At 37.5% G+C, this 12083-nt stretch overlaps 1 protein-coding gene across 2 annotated transcripts in view; it reads right to left on the reverse strand.

Annotated features, from left to right (window-relative positions):
- EFR3A (EFR3 homolog A) overlaps nt 1-12083 on the reverse strand; it is a 106315-nt gene that overhangs the window by 62866 nt on the left and 31366 nt on the right. The window contains exons 2-4 of one of the 2 annotated variants that reach the window (XM_036066388.2): nt 7222-7298; nt 3068-3195; nt 1784-1934 (exon numbers count right to left, since the gene is read on the reverse strand). In XM_036066388.2, coding sequence (XP_035922281.1) covers nt 1784-1934; nt 3068-3195; nt 7222-7298 — 356 coding nt within the window. Of the gene's footprint in view, nt 1-1783; nt 1935-3067; nt 3196-7151; nt 7299-12083 lie in introns of both variants that reach the window. The other variant, XM_078071998.1, reaches the window with a different exon arrangement.

Consider the following 12083-nt stretch of genomic DNA (forward strand, 5'->3'; position numbering starts at 1 on the left):
CATAAATGGAAGGAAATATACACTCAATAGAGAAGAAAAATACTGAGATGGTAAAATATATTCTATCTCCTTTCTAGATATAAAAAAGAGAGAAATATGTATGCATTTGGGAAGTTTAAATACCCCACCTGTGTCACAGACCTGGCCCTAAGGCTCCTTATTATGTCTTTCTCATTAGCTCTCCGTTCACTCAGTGACGTGTTACTTCTGGTACAGCCTAATGGCATACTGTTACTTTACATGCAAATTTAAATATATAGAAACACCTGCCAGGATACAGACTGATGGCTTGAAAGACTATAACCAAAAGAATTATTCAACCAAATTTACCAATACTTTCCTGAAAACTAAGGATAAAATAAATGTGAGAAAATGAAATTACGATACCAAAACAATTTAAATTAATTCTGCCAGAGCTAAATCCTCAGTTTTAAATGATAATTTTATATGACTCATATTACCTAGAAAAGGGCCACAAATACTACACTTGGTTGAGATTAGACTGACACTCGTTACCTATCGTGTGCCATACACTGTGCTAAGTGTTTTCACACAATTTAATCAGCCCAATGGCCCTGTATCATTATCCCCAGTTTACAGATAGGAACCCTGAAATTCAAGAGGTGAAATCATTTGTCCCAAGTGACAGTAAGTGGTGGAACTGGCGTAAGAGTGCAGGGATTTGACTCCAATTGTCACGATTCCCATACTACGCACTGACCATGTGAAGTTTCAGAAAATATTAAACCAAGTATCTCTATTTTTCATAAAAATAAATCTTAACCAACTGAGCCACCCAGGTGCCCTGTCAAAAACTAATGATGTACTATATGTTGGCTAACTGAACATAAAAAAAAAAAAAAAAAAGACATGAAAAGTAAAACAGCCCAGGTAACAGTATGTCTTTTGAAAGCATCAGTTTGTGAAAAAACAAACAAACAAACAAGACAGAGATATTGTGAAATCATGAAGAATTGAATCTTCCAGAATCCCAGAGAAAAAATTAAAACTCACATTCCGTTGCAAAAAATAAATAAATAAGTAAATAAACCTTAAATTGTATCAGGAAATGCTCAAAAATGTAAATGGAAAAAACACACACACAAAAGTCTACCTAAAATATGTTCCTCACTTTCCAATATATATTAAAAAAAGAAAAATATTAAAAGATTACTTCTGGATATTGCAATTACAGATGTCTTGTTTACTCTTCCATGTTTTCTTGATTTTCCAAATGCACTACAAAAAGCATATTACTTTGAAATAAATCAGAAATGTTTTAAATGACCATTAAAATGTTAAATGTTCTGGAAAATTCTTAGAAGGAGAAACTTTATTCTCTTTTCACTTATTGAAAGTCACAAGTAAGAATACAGACCAAGTGATCGTTTACAGAAGGAGCTCCTATTGCCTCTGAGTATGAAGAACTTACTTAATGGCCAACAGATTTTCCGATGCTCCTTATGAATGGTTAGTATCACAGATTTCACAAGAAGCAACAGAAAAAGCTAGAGACAGTGTTCTTTTTTTTTTTTTAAGATTTTATTTTTAAATAATCTCTATACCCCAAGTGGGGCTCAAACGCACAACCTCAAGATCCAGCTGCATGCTTTGCTGACTGAATGAGCCAGGCACCCCGAGAGTGTTCTAATCACCTACATCTGCGTTGTCTGTCCACATGCCCTGAACAAAGCATTTGTTTTTATTGGGTAAAAACATTCTAAGAAGATATCAAGTCTAGATACGCTAATTAACCTGAAAGTTAGAGAACAGTTTTACTCACAGAATTTGTTCCAAGAACTTGAAGCTTTGGTTCTCCTGATTCTAGCAGCTTTGCTACCATATGAAGAAAGCTTTCTACAAATGGCTTGATGCTTTGAGAATGGCAAGCCATAAGAAGCTGGTCCAACGCCTCCATAGCAATTAAAACATACCTAAGTGTAAGAGAAAAATAATGTCAAAGCATTTCTAGCTCTCCAAATTCTCTTAGGTGCTTTTTCATTGGAATAATTAAATGTAAATGCACAGAACAGAGAAAGGCAAATTTAGTAGTTCCTAAGTGAAATCTTACTTCTCACAAACACTAATGATCTCCGATTATATAATAACCCTCATGCTGAAGTATACAAAAACTATACTGTACTACCACCCCATTGTCTTCTCCTTTCCAAACTCTTCCAAAGCTTCTTTAATATTAGCTTTGTGTATATTTTTCTTTGGAAACATGGACATTTTCTATTTTCCAGACTTCTAACCATCTATCTTTGTATCTGACCCAAAAGAGTTACTATAAGCAATGTGCCTAAAGTTTCCAATATAATCTATTTGTATTTGTAAATATGAGTGTAAAAAACATTACCAGCAACAAGAGAGTATCATAAGGAAACATCTCATAAATTTAACCTTACAATTCATCAGATTTTAAAGCTTATACTAAAAATTAAAATTGACTTCAGATAACTTTGTTTCAATAACCGTAAGACTCACTAAAATGTTCTAAGAGGTAACAATATGGAAGTAGGGAAAACCAGTATCACTTGAAGAATGGAGTACTCTAAGAAATGAGGATCATAAAATGAATATGGAAAAGTACTTATAATCCAAATTATCCAAGTTACTACTGTTCAAGCATAATGAATGGAGTAAGATGGCAGATTTTTATTTATAGGTAGGTATATAGCTAGTGCAGGTCCAAATCAGCATGCTTACATTCTCTGGACCTTAATACCTAAGCCTAATGTTCTTTTTCATCATTCTACTGATAAATACACTAAGGGAGTCAATTTCTACTATTTCCATTAAAGAAATATTAAAATACCAAAAATTAACGGATGCTTAGGCTAAAGGCATCTGTTAACTCACATGTGTCTATTCTTAAAACATGACCATCAGAAAAGTAATAAAAGCTGCAAACATCTATACGGTATACATTTCCTTGTAAAATATTACAATGTTTTATCCTCCACATATCATCTTTGCATGACTAGATGACAAAACAATGTACAGAATGATTTAGCTTAGGAAGAATTTTCAGAGATACAGTATTAGCAGCAATTAGTTTCCTTACCCAGAACGATGTCTGACAACATCCCTGCTCAACCTCTCTGCTAAGTAAGAACCAATTCGATCCAGTTTCTCTGGAGCAGATACTGCATAAAATGTCAATTTCTCCATGTCCGCTTTAACAAGGCCATCCTAAAAATAAGAAGAACAGCAAGATAAATAGGCTATCTGTATTTTCATAGTTATTTTTTATTTCTAAGCGTTGTTTGCTTCACATGTCCCCATTTGGGATTCGTGATTAATCCATTATTTATGCTGAACCTTTCTGGCTATAACCTCCTTACCGTAAATATTCACCATTCTAGATATAGAATTTTCAGAAAGTTAAAGAAATGCCCCCATTTAGGCAGAATATTTAAATATACCTTCACAAGCAATGAATTATTCTAACACCTTCCTAAATAGAGAAACAGCTCAACTAAATGCAATATGTAGGGAATGGGATGTATTTTAGTGAAAAGGTTTCAAACAAATTTACTTCAATTTTAAAATTTTACACTATGTTGTTAAGCCTATTTTACTCCTTTACATATACAACAGTGAACATGTTAAAATGATTCCAAACTTGCCGAGAGCATTATAAAGCCTTCTTTTAATTAATAAATGAGAAGGTATTAAGAACTGCATGAATCTCTGTTTAGCCAACATATTAAGAACAAGAGGCCCCCAGTGTGGGATTGGCAAACTTTCATTTGTCTCTGCCCCCTAAAAGGTGACAGGCCACAGGTCTGACGGTACTCCCCACCCTCAGACAACAAATCAGTTATCAGCCTAAACGTTTTGGTCATATATAGTCCAAATAACTAAATGCTTTTTAGGATTGTTAGAGGAGGTGGGAAGGGAGACAGAAAAATTATGTTAAATGGTGAATCTACAACTAAAAATTTTATAAATCTACATTTTCAACTGTCCCCTCCACATTCTCTGGCTATTTTGTCATTCCATCGCCAACCTACTTTTTACCTACTCGTTTTTCCTCAAACTTGCTACTTTGCCGCCTCTCTTCCCTCTCTGACATCAAATGAGCTCCTCTCCTCCTCAGAGAAGATGGAAGTCATCAGATTAGAATTTACTGGCAAAAACACCCCTGCTTTCTCAGTGCCCTCAGTGCCCTCTAGACCAGTGGTTTTCAACCAGGGTGACTTCATTTCCCCAGGGTAATGTCTGGAGACATTCTGGATTGTCACAGCTGGGCGGTGGGTGTACTGGCATCTGGGGTAGAGGCCTGGGATGCTAATAAACATCCCACAATGCACAGGATAACCCAACAGTGAAGAATTAACTGGATCAAAAGGTCAACAGAACCTGAATGAAGAAACCCTGCCCATGCAAAGTGAAAGTGCCCTATTTTTGGAGGACTTGTCTTGGAGAAATCAGTTTGCCTATGTTCTTGCTGTTTGCTTCACATGGCCCAGGATCTGGCTCCATCAAGTTAGCCTCTCTCTTTCCTGGTTTTTTAACCTCTCCCTCTGTATTAGTTCCTCTACATCATTACTTAAATATGACTGCCTCTCACCCATTTTTTTTTAATCCCTTACTAATTTTATTGAGGAATTATTTATACACAATAAACTATAATTTGAACTATGACAGTTGTATATCTGATATCTGTGAAACCACCACTAAAAAACAAGATACAAACATTTCCATCATTGCAAAAGATTCCTCATGCCCTTTGCAGTCCTTGTCTTCCTCTCCAGGCAATCACCACTCTGCTTTTCAGCATTATCAAGAGCAGCACACATCGATGGAATCATACAGTCTGTGCATGACTCCTCTCACTCAACTCACCTCTGCCTGGGGATGCTTCTCTAGCTCACCTGGGTAACTCCTACTCATCCTGCAGGTCTCAATGTCCTCCAAAAAGCCTTCAGTGCAACCTCCCAACATCCCTTCAGAGCTTGGGTAAGAGGCTCCTCCTATATGTTCCTTTAGCTCACTGTACTTATCTCTATTATATTTTATCATACTGTTTTTCAGTCATTAAGCAAATACTCATCAAGTGCTAACCATATGCCAGGCACTGTCATTGACACTAGGGAAGAAAGGGTGAGCAAAGAATTGTATTAACTCATTTAATCCTCATGAGAACCTTATGAAATAGGAACTATTTATAATTTCCATTTCATGATGAGAAACTGAGGTACCTGCCCATGATCACAAGGCCAGTAATTATTAAAACATGGTTTGGTCCCCCTCACTAGATCACTCTTTGAAGGCCGGGACTATAACATGTAGACCTCTGTATACTGGGTAGTACGCCTGATCTATTTTGGCTATACTACATGATTTTTTATTGTTGGTCAATAAATTAAAAATAACAAATAAGGTCAAATGGGTTATGATTGCCACATGTATGCAAGGTTTATGTAAATTTTTTAAAATCTTATTTTACAGATCTCCATTTTAACAAATCTTATCTAAATACTCGGCAATCAATCAATACCTGGCAAAAATATTCTTTCTATAACCATTCTCTCTACCTGTCATCACTCCCATGGTCACAAGTGTTCAAAACTCCCTCACTGCGTAGGAATTAAAGTAGATAAAGGAGAAGCTTTGTCTGTCATTCACATTCCTCCATAATCTGGCCTCCACCAATGATCAGAACACTCAGTCTATTAAATGACATGACTGGAATTTCAAATCAGAAATCATGGTCAACACGATTATCACCCAATACCCTCTACAATGAGGCTATATAAACCTTTATTTGAAGGTTCTTAATCTCAAATGTACCCCTTGCTTTCTCTTGCACCCCTTTGCCTTTTCTCTAGAGGCCCCTCACTTGCAACAAAGAGACTAATCTCACTTCTCCAGATGGCACACATCCTTCAAAGCTCAGCAAATCTCCTTTCCTCTGAGAATGCTTCCCAGAGATTGCCAACCCACAGTAAAATCTCTCTGCTTTAAAGGCAAAAACTTTACCACCTGTTTTACTTAAAATTTTGCTTACTGACTTATGCATTAGGATTTAATATTTAGTGTGCTGTTGCTTTATGTCAGTCAATGGATGGAAAGCTACTAAAGGCAGGTACCGTATCTTCTGGCTTAATCAGCCACAAATTATCCAGGTATCTGGCAGCCAACAGTATGTAACAAATTAACCTCTTCTAAATGGCTGAATGTTTAAATCAAATTTGATTAAAAATAAATATTTCATATATCATGAAATACATAAATGTTAAGATAACCAAAAGGTTTCTATAATTGGCTATATTTTATTTATTTTTTTGGTAAACATTTTTTTTTTTTAATTTTTAAGTAATCTCTACACCCAACATGGGACTCGAGCCTACAACCCTGTGATCAAAAATCGCATGCTCTGTGGACTGAGCTAGACAGGTGTCCCGGCTACATTTTAAAATAAAGCAATTAAACCCATCTAACATTTTTTTTGTTCATATCCATTTAACACTAGACTAAAGGAGTCTTGGAAAACTTAGGGACAGTGTCAAGCAAAATCAATCAAATCCAGTTGCTCTGAAAACAGTAATCTTCCATAATAAAGTAATGGTTATAAAAAATTCCCAAGCATTTAAGTAAAAAGAGAACTGCCTAGAATATTATTCCTTTACTTCTCACTTCTCTTCTGAAAATTGTGTGGCCAAACTATTTACTCTTCAGATCTTAGCTTAGATTTCACTTCCTTAAGGTCTCTGTTCTCCAGGCCCACATTAGGCGTCATTCCGACCCACTCAAGAAGTGCCCTGTGCGTCATCTCTCTATCATAGCATTCTTTCACACAATATTATAATCGCCGATTTCCTTGTCTGTGAGCTCAGCGAGAGCAGAAAACCATGTCTGTGTTCACAGTTGTATTCTTAGCATTTTGTACAAATAATCTGGCACTAGCTCATAAATTTCTGAAAAGTATTACTTATAGGAACTATCTAGATAAGAGAACACCATCTGTCCATCATTCCAAATGTTTTGCTTATCTATGAAAAGGATCTGAAAATTAGACAAGCAAGCATGGGTCATTTAAAAGTAAAAAAAAAAAAAAAAAACCAAAAAGATAAATATAAAAATAGTAGTGTACATGGTGAGATTTAGGGGTAGAAGTAGAGAAATGAAACTAGGGAAACCTTAGGGAGGTCAGCAGGGGGCAAGGATGGGTCAGCAAAGAGAAGGATCAGTAGATGTAGATCAAATTACTTTTGGATCTTCAGGGAATATGTTGTCCACCAGGCGTTTGTAGCGAGGACGCAGAGCAGAACAGCAGCAACACACTCCTGTTCAAAAAAGAATAAAATCACAAAGTACAAAGATTATTCATCCTGTAAAACTGACCTAGAAATTCAGGTTTCTGAATATTAATGAGTTATTTAAAATAAAAAGAAAAACCGCAAACTGGCGCCAATAGAAAACAGGAATGCGAATTCCATTACTGACTAAGAAATGAAAAAATGTCCTCTCCCCTCCCCAAAGACACTATAGGTCAAAGTGAATACATTAATGAATTATTCCAAAGTTCCAAATCGAATCATTTAGGGGCATGTGTGTGCGTGTGTGTACATACACACACAACCTACCAAATTCACCCTATAAAGGCAAATACATAATCTCTAACCCCTTTACTTCCTTTCTAATCTTGTCTCCTACCACCTTCTGCATCCTCCAGCCCCACATTCCCACTGCGTGGCCCAATCCACTCACAGCCCCAGCCACAGTGGTCTTGAAGGACAGTCTGTTCCATTGTGGCTGGTGGAAACAATTAATACGTGTACCTACATAATGCATCATATGAGGAACTACACTAGAGGGGGAAACAACCTCAAAGTAAAGTCCAGGAATTTCAAAAATCCTCAAAGGCTGCTCTATATAGTTTCAGGTGTTGGTGTCTTGGAAAGAGCAATGGGCTGGCATGCAAAATATCTGGGTTCATTCCAATTCTTTCACTTAAGTGACTACATGGCCTTGGGTAAAGCACATCAGCTATCTGGAAAGAACCATGTAAGTGAGAGCGATTAGTTTTCTTGTCCTGCAAACTAGTAACAGGAATGCTGGTCTGGAACCACTATAAAATTATTCCCATGATTTATGAAACTGGAGTATGTGTGTCTCTGTGGAAGTGTGCATTTGCATGTATTTAGAAACCAAAATATGATATGAAAGACTGCTTGAGCTAGAAATTAAAAGAACTCCGATCTAAGCAGACTACTATCTCACAGAGTAAGGTTATGCAAGAGACAACTTCTCCAGATCTCACTTTGCTCATGAAGTATGCACATTTATGCACGCATTCATATACCAAGTGTCAACCGATCACCCGGCACTGGCCAAAACAAATAAGACTGAGTCCAGATTTGCTGTGAAGCAGAGTCAATAAAGTGATAAGAACAAGAGAGACTTAAGATTTGTACAGGACCTTTAGTGATCATAGAGCACTGTGCATATATAATAACATTTCTAGTAACCTAGTGAAGTATTACTACCATTACTTTGCAGGAGTGGGAAGTGCAGCAGAACTGACCAAGTAACTTACTCAACAGCAATGGCTGGGTGAGAATCCAGTGTCTAATTCTGTAACCCCATGCTCTTCCCACAGCACCACAGGTACTAGTGGTCAAATCAGTCAGCACCCAAGTATTTCATCTGTACCGATTATGTGCCTAAGACCATGCTAGATGCCACAGATACAAGAAAGTATAAGAGACAAGATCCCTATCCTTGAGTTTATAAACTTATATATAAAAAAAATAGTGAGGGGCGCCTGGGTGGCTCAGTCGTTAAGTATCTGCCTTTGGCTCAGGTCATGATCCCAGGGTCCTGGGATCGAGTCCCGAATCGGGCTCCCTGCTCAGCAGGAAGCCTGCTTCTCCCTCTCCCACTCCCCCTGCTTGTGTTCCCTGTCTCGCTGTCTTCTCTGTCAAGTAAATAAATAAAATCTTTAAAAAAAAAAATAGTGAATTAATTTCAGCAATATATACTTGGCACTATGTGCTGATAATATAAAATGCTCTCTATTGTTCAGGATGTTTTCTTCTTTAACAGAAGAAAAAAAATTCCAAAGAGTTCATTGAGAAATTTTTCAGATTAATGAACACCAAAACACCTGAACTTTTTTAGAATCCAAAAGTAAACACTGGTCCTATTATTAGAGGAAAAGAAGCGGGGGAGGAGAGAGAGGGAAAAGCCAAGTAAGCAAAAGTCATATTTCTCTGTCTACTACAACCAGTATAAAAATACTTCAGATAAATATTAATACACTGAAATAAACTAAAATCAAATATGTACTGAGTGGTTATTATGCAGAGCACCAAGCTAGGTAATGGCAATGATGAAAAAAGCTTGCAACCTGATAAGAAGATTAAGATGAATCCTCTGCTAACACTAATGCAAGGCCAAATATAGTACACTCAAATTGCTATCACGGCAAAGAGACCAGCAAGGGACTGAGAAACAAGTCTTAACTGCTTCAAGTTCCCTGTCAAAATGGTAAATTATGTTATTTTCAATAAGAAAAGATTCTTAATAGCTATTATGTTTCACTTACATTGACACTTTGGGATATCATACATTGCTTTTAAAGAGGTTTTAGAAAAGATACGAACTTGGAATACACACCATATGCAGCTCCTACTTTCAGAAAGCTTAGATCTACTGAGAGAAACAGGAGTGAAGAGGAAAATGACACACAGGCAGTATGCGGTTAAAGGGAGGGCCCTGGAGTCAGACAGTCCAGCGGTGACCCCAAGGTCTCCTGCTGTCCAGCTGGGTGGGCAGGTTACTTTATCTTACTACGCCCATGTTTCCTCATCAGTTAAATGGTATAATAATGCCTTCTTTGCACTTACTGGGAAAATTAAAAATGAAAAGAGTACAACATATAGCAAGCATTCAATAAAATAGTAGCTATAGTAATACAATAAAAGAAGTACTACAAGGGGTAAGCAGAAGGTGCTTGAGGGCCCTAGGGATAATTTTCCTGACAGTATGAAAACCTTTGCTGTAAACTAATCATTTAAAAATCACACCTAAAAACTAATGTAACATTGTATGCCAACTATACTTGAATAAAAAAAAACTCAACAAATTCTATATATGGTTCACAATAAGTTTTCAGAAACAGTATCAGTACCAGTTTGGGGCGGGACCGGGGGGGCAGTGAAATGTTATTTTCTGAGCACGACGTGTGCAGCATTATACTAAGTATTTTCCAACATTCCTCACTCCTACACCAACTCTCTGAAGCGGGTACCATCATCTCCCTCTGATAAATGGGGAACAGGCTTAGGGAGGCCATCTGTCCAATATCACCCAGCTGGTAAGGAGCACAGTGGAGCCGAGTCCAGCCCAGATTGGATGACTTCACAGGGTAACTGCCATATGACATGCAAGCACAAGGCAATTTTTAACCTAAACATTTTAGCTCTCCACAAACCATGACCAATGACCATGACTGCAGGAGTGAGTCTGACTCACAGACTAGGAATGCACTACCATGCAGGGAAGTAAATGATCACAGTGCGTTTCTCCAGAAAACCCAAAATGAAACAAACACCTTCTTGACTACTTATGAATGAAAAGCTACCAACTATAGAGAAGATAAATGCAACCAGAATTAAAATTTTTCAATTTACTGAGATTTCATATTGATGATAACATAAGGTTAAAATGACTGTGGCATCAGTAATCATGAAAGAAACACTATTAACTACTTTACAGAAGAGAATACTGTACTTGTAAACATCACAAGAACAAGTAAAATGAAGTCACTGGACCTACTCAGCCACAGAAATGGGGTTGACTCCCTTGTCGAAGTCAATTCATAGGGCTTGTCGAGTTCTGCTGCAGGAACTTGAATGTAGTCTTTCATGTCGTAAGAGACTATTTTCTAGTCGATCTTCCTGCTTTTAGATCCTTTTCCTACTGCTCAGGAAGTGCCTAGTTCACTTCACTTGTAATTAATTAGCAGAGGGTACTAATGGACTGTAACTTATCTAACTGGTTGCTGACATCAAGTGTAAAGCTATCAAGAACTTGATAATATCCATATCAAATTCTGCTGCCAAGACCAAAGACCTTAAACAAGATACTACAAAAGTGCATGTTGCTAGTTTAATAAAAGCAGATTTTCACAGTTTAATAACATGGGAAAATAAAGCTACTTACACCTTTTTTCCTGAAAGCATTCCTTCAATTCCTCCTCATCCTTGCTTCTAATCCCTTCCAACAAACTCATTTGAGCCCCAGACCACCTTATTTTTGAGCCCTTCCCAACTTTCTCTTTCCAAAGGACTAAGCATATCACAGAATGCCTCAAGCAACTGGCAAGTCTGGGCAATCGATAGGAATTCTTCCATTACATTTAATTCTAGTACATAAGGAGAAGGGAGCCCACTATTCTCCTGGAGCGGGTGGAATTCAGAGCTTTGCGTATGACATGTCAGTACAGACAAGTCCCAAGTGGGATAACTATAGAAAAACGGAACACGGGTACAGTTGGAAACAGAAAAATTGACCCCAAAAAAGTACCAAGCTACATATTATAGCAGTGTTCAGGCAGGCCCATGGAGCACTCTGATTAATGGGCTTTCTGAGTACTACACCTCCCTACCCACCTCTCAGGGTTAGGGGTACTAAATCCATATAGATATACACAGTGCCTACAATGTAAAAGTCATGTAACATATTTTTTAAGCAAATTTTGCATATTCCCAAATTACAATTTCTTCTTCCCAAATTACAATTTCTTCTTTAAAGACACCCCAAGACAATTTCTTCTCCTTAGCTCCCCTACCATCATTCTCATAGGGATTCACCAATGTCTCCGGGTCCTCATCTCAGGCAGAAATGAGCTGTATTGACCTGTGGCAGCCTCCTTCTTCTTTGATGGTGACGTGTTAAAATTAATTTCCAACCCACCCTGGCCCACAGAGGCATTCGTAGAAGGACTTGAGTAGCTGCACAGAAAACCTCATAGCTGAACTGAAAGTAAAATGAATCAGGCACATGAGCAAAGGTGCTGGGAGAAATCTGCTTAATGGGCCAGTATTCTAAGTGGTTGGCCCACC

Source organism: Halichoerus grypus, chromosome 5 (genome assembly GCF_964656455.1).
Source record: "Halichoerus grypus chromosome 5, mHalGry1.hap1.1, whole genome shotgun sequence".
NCBI lineage: Eukaryota > Metazoa > Chordata > Mammalia > Carnivora > Phocidae > Halichoerus > Halichoerus grypus.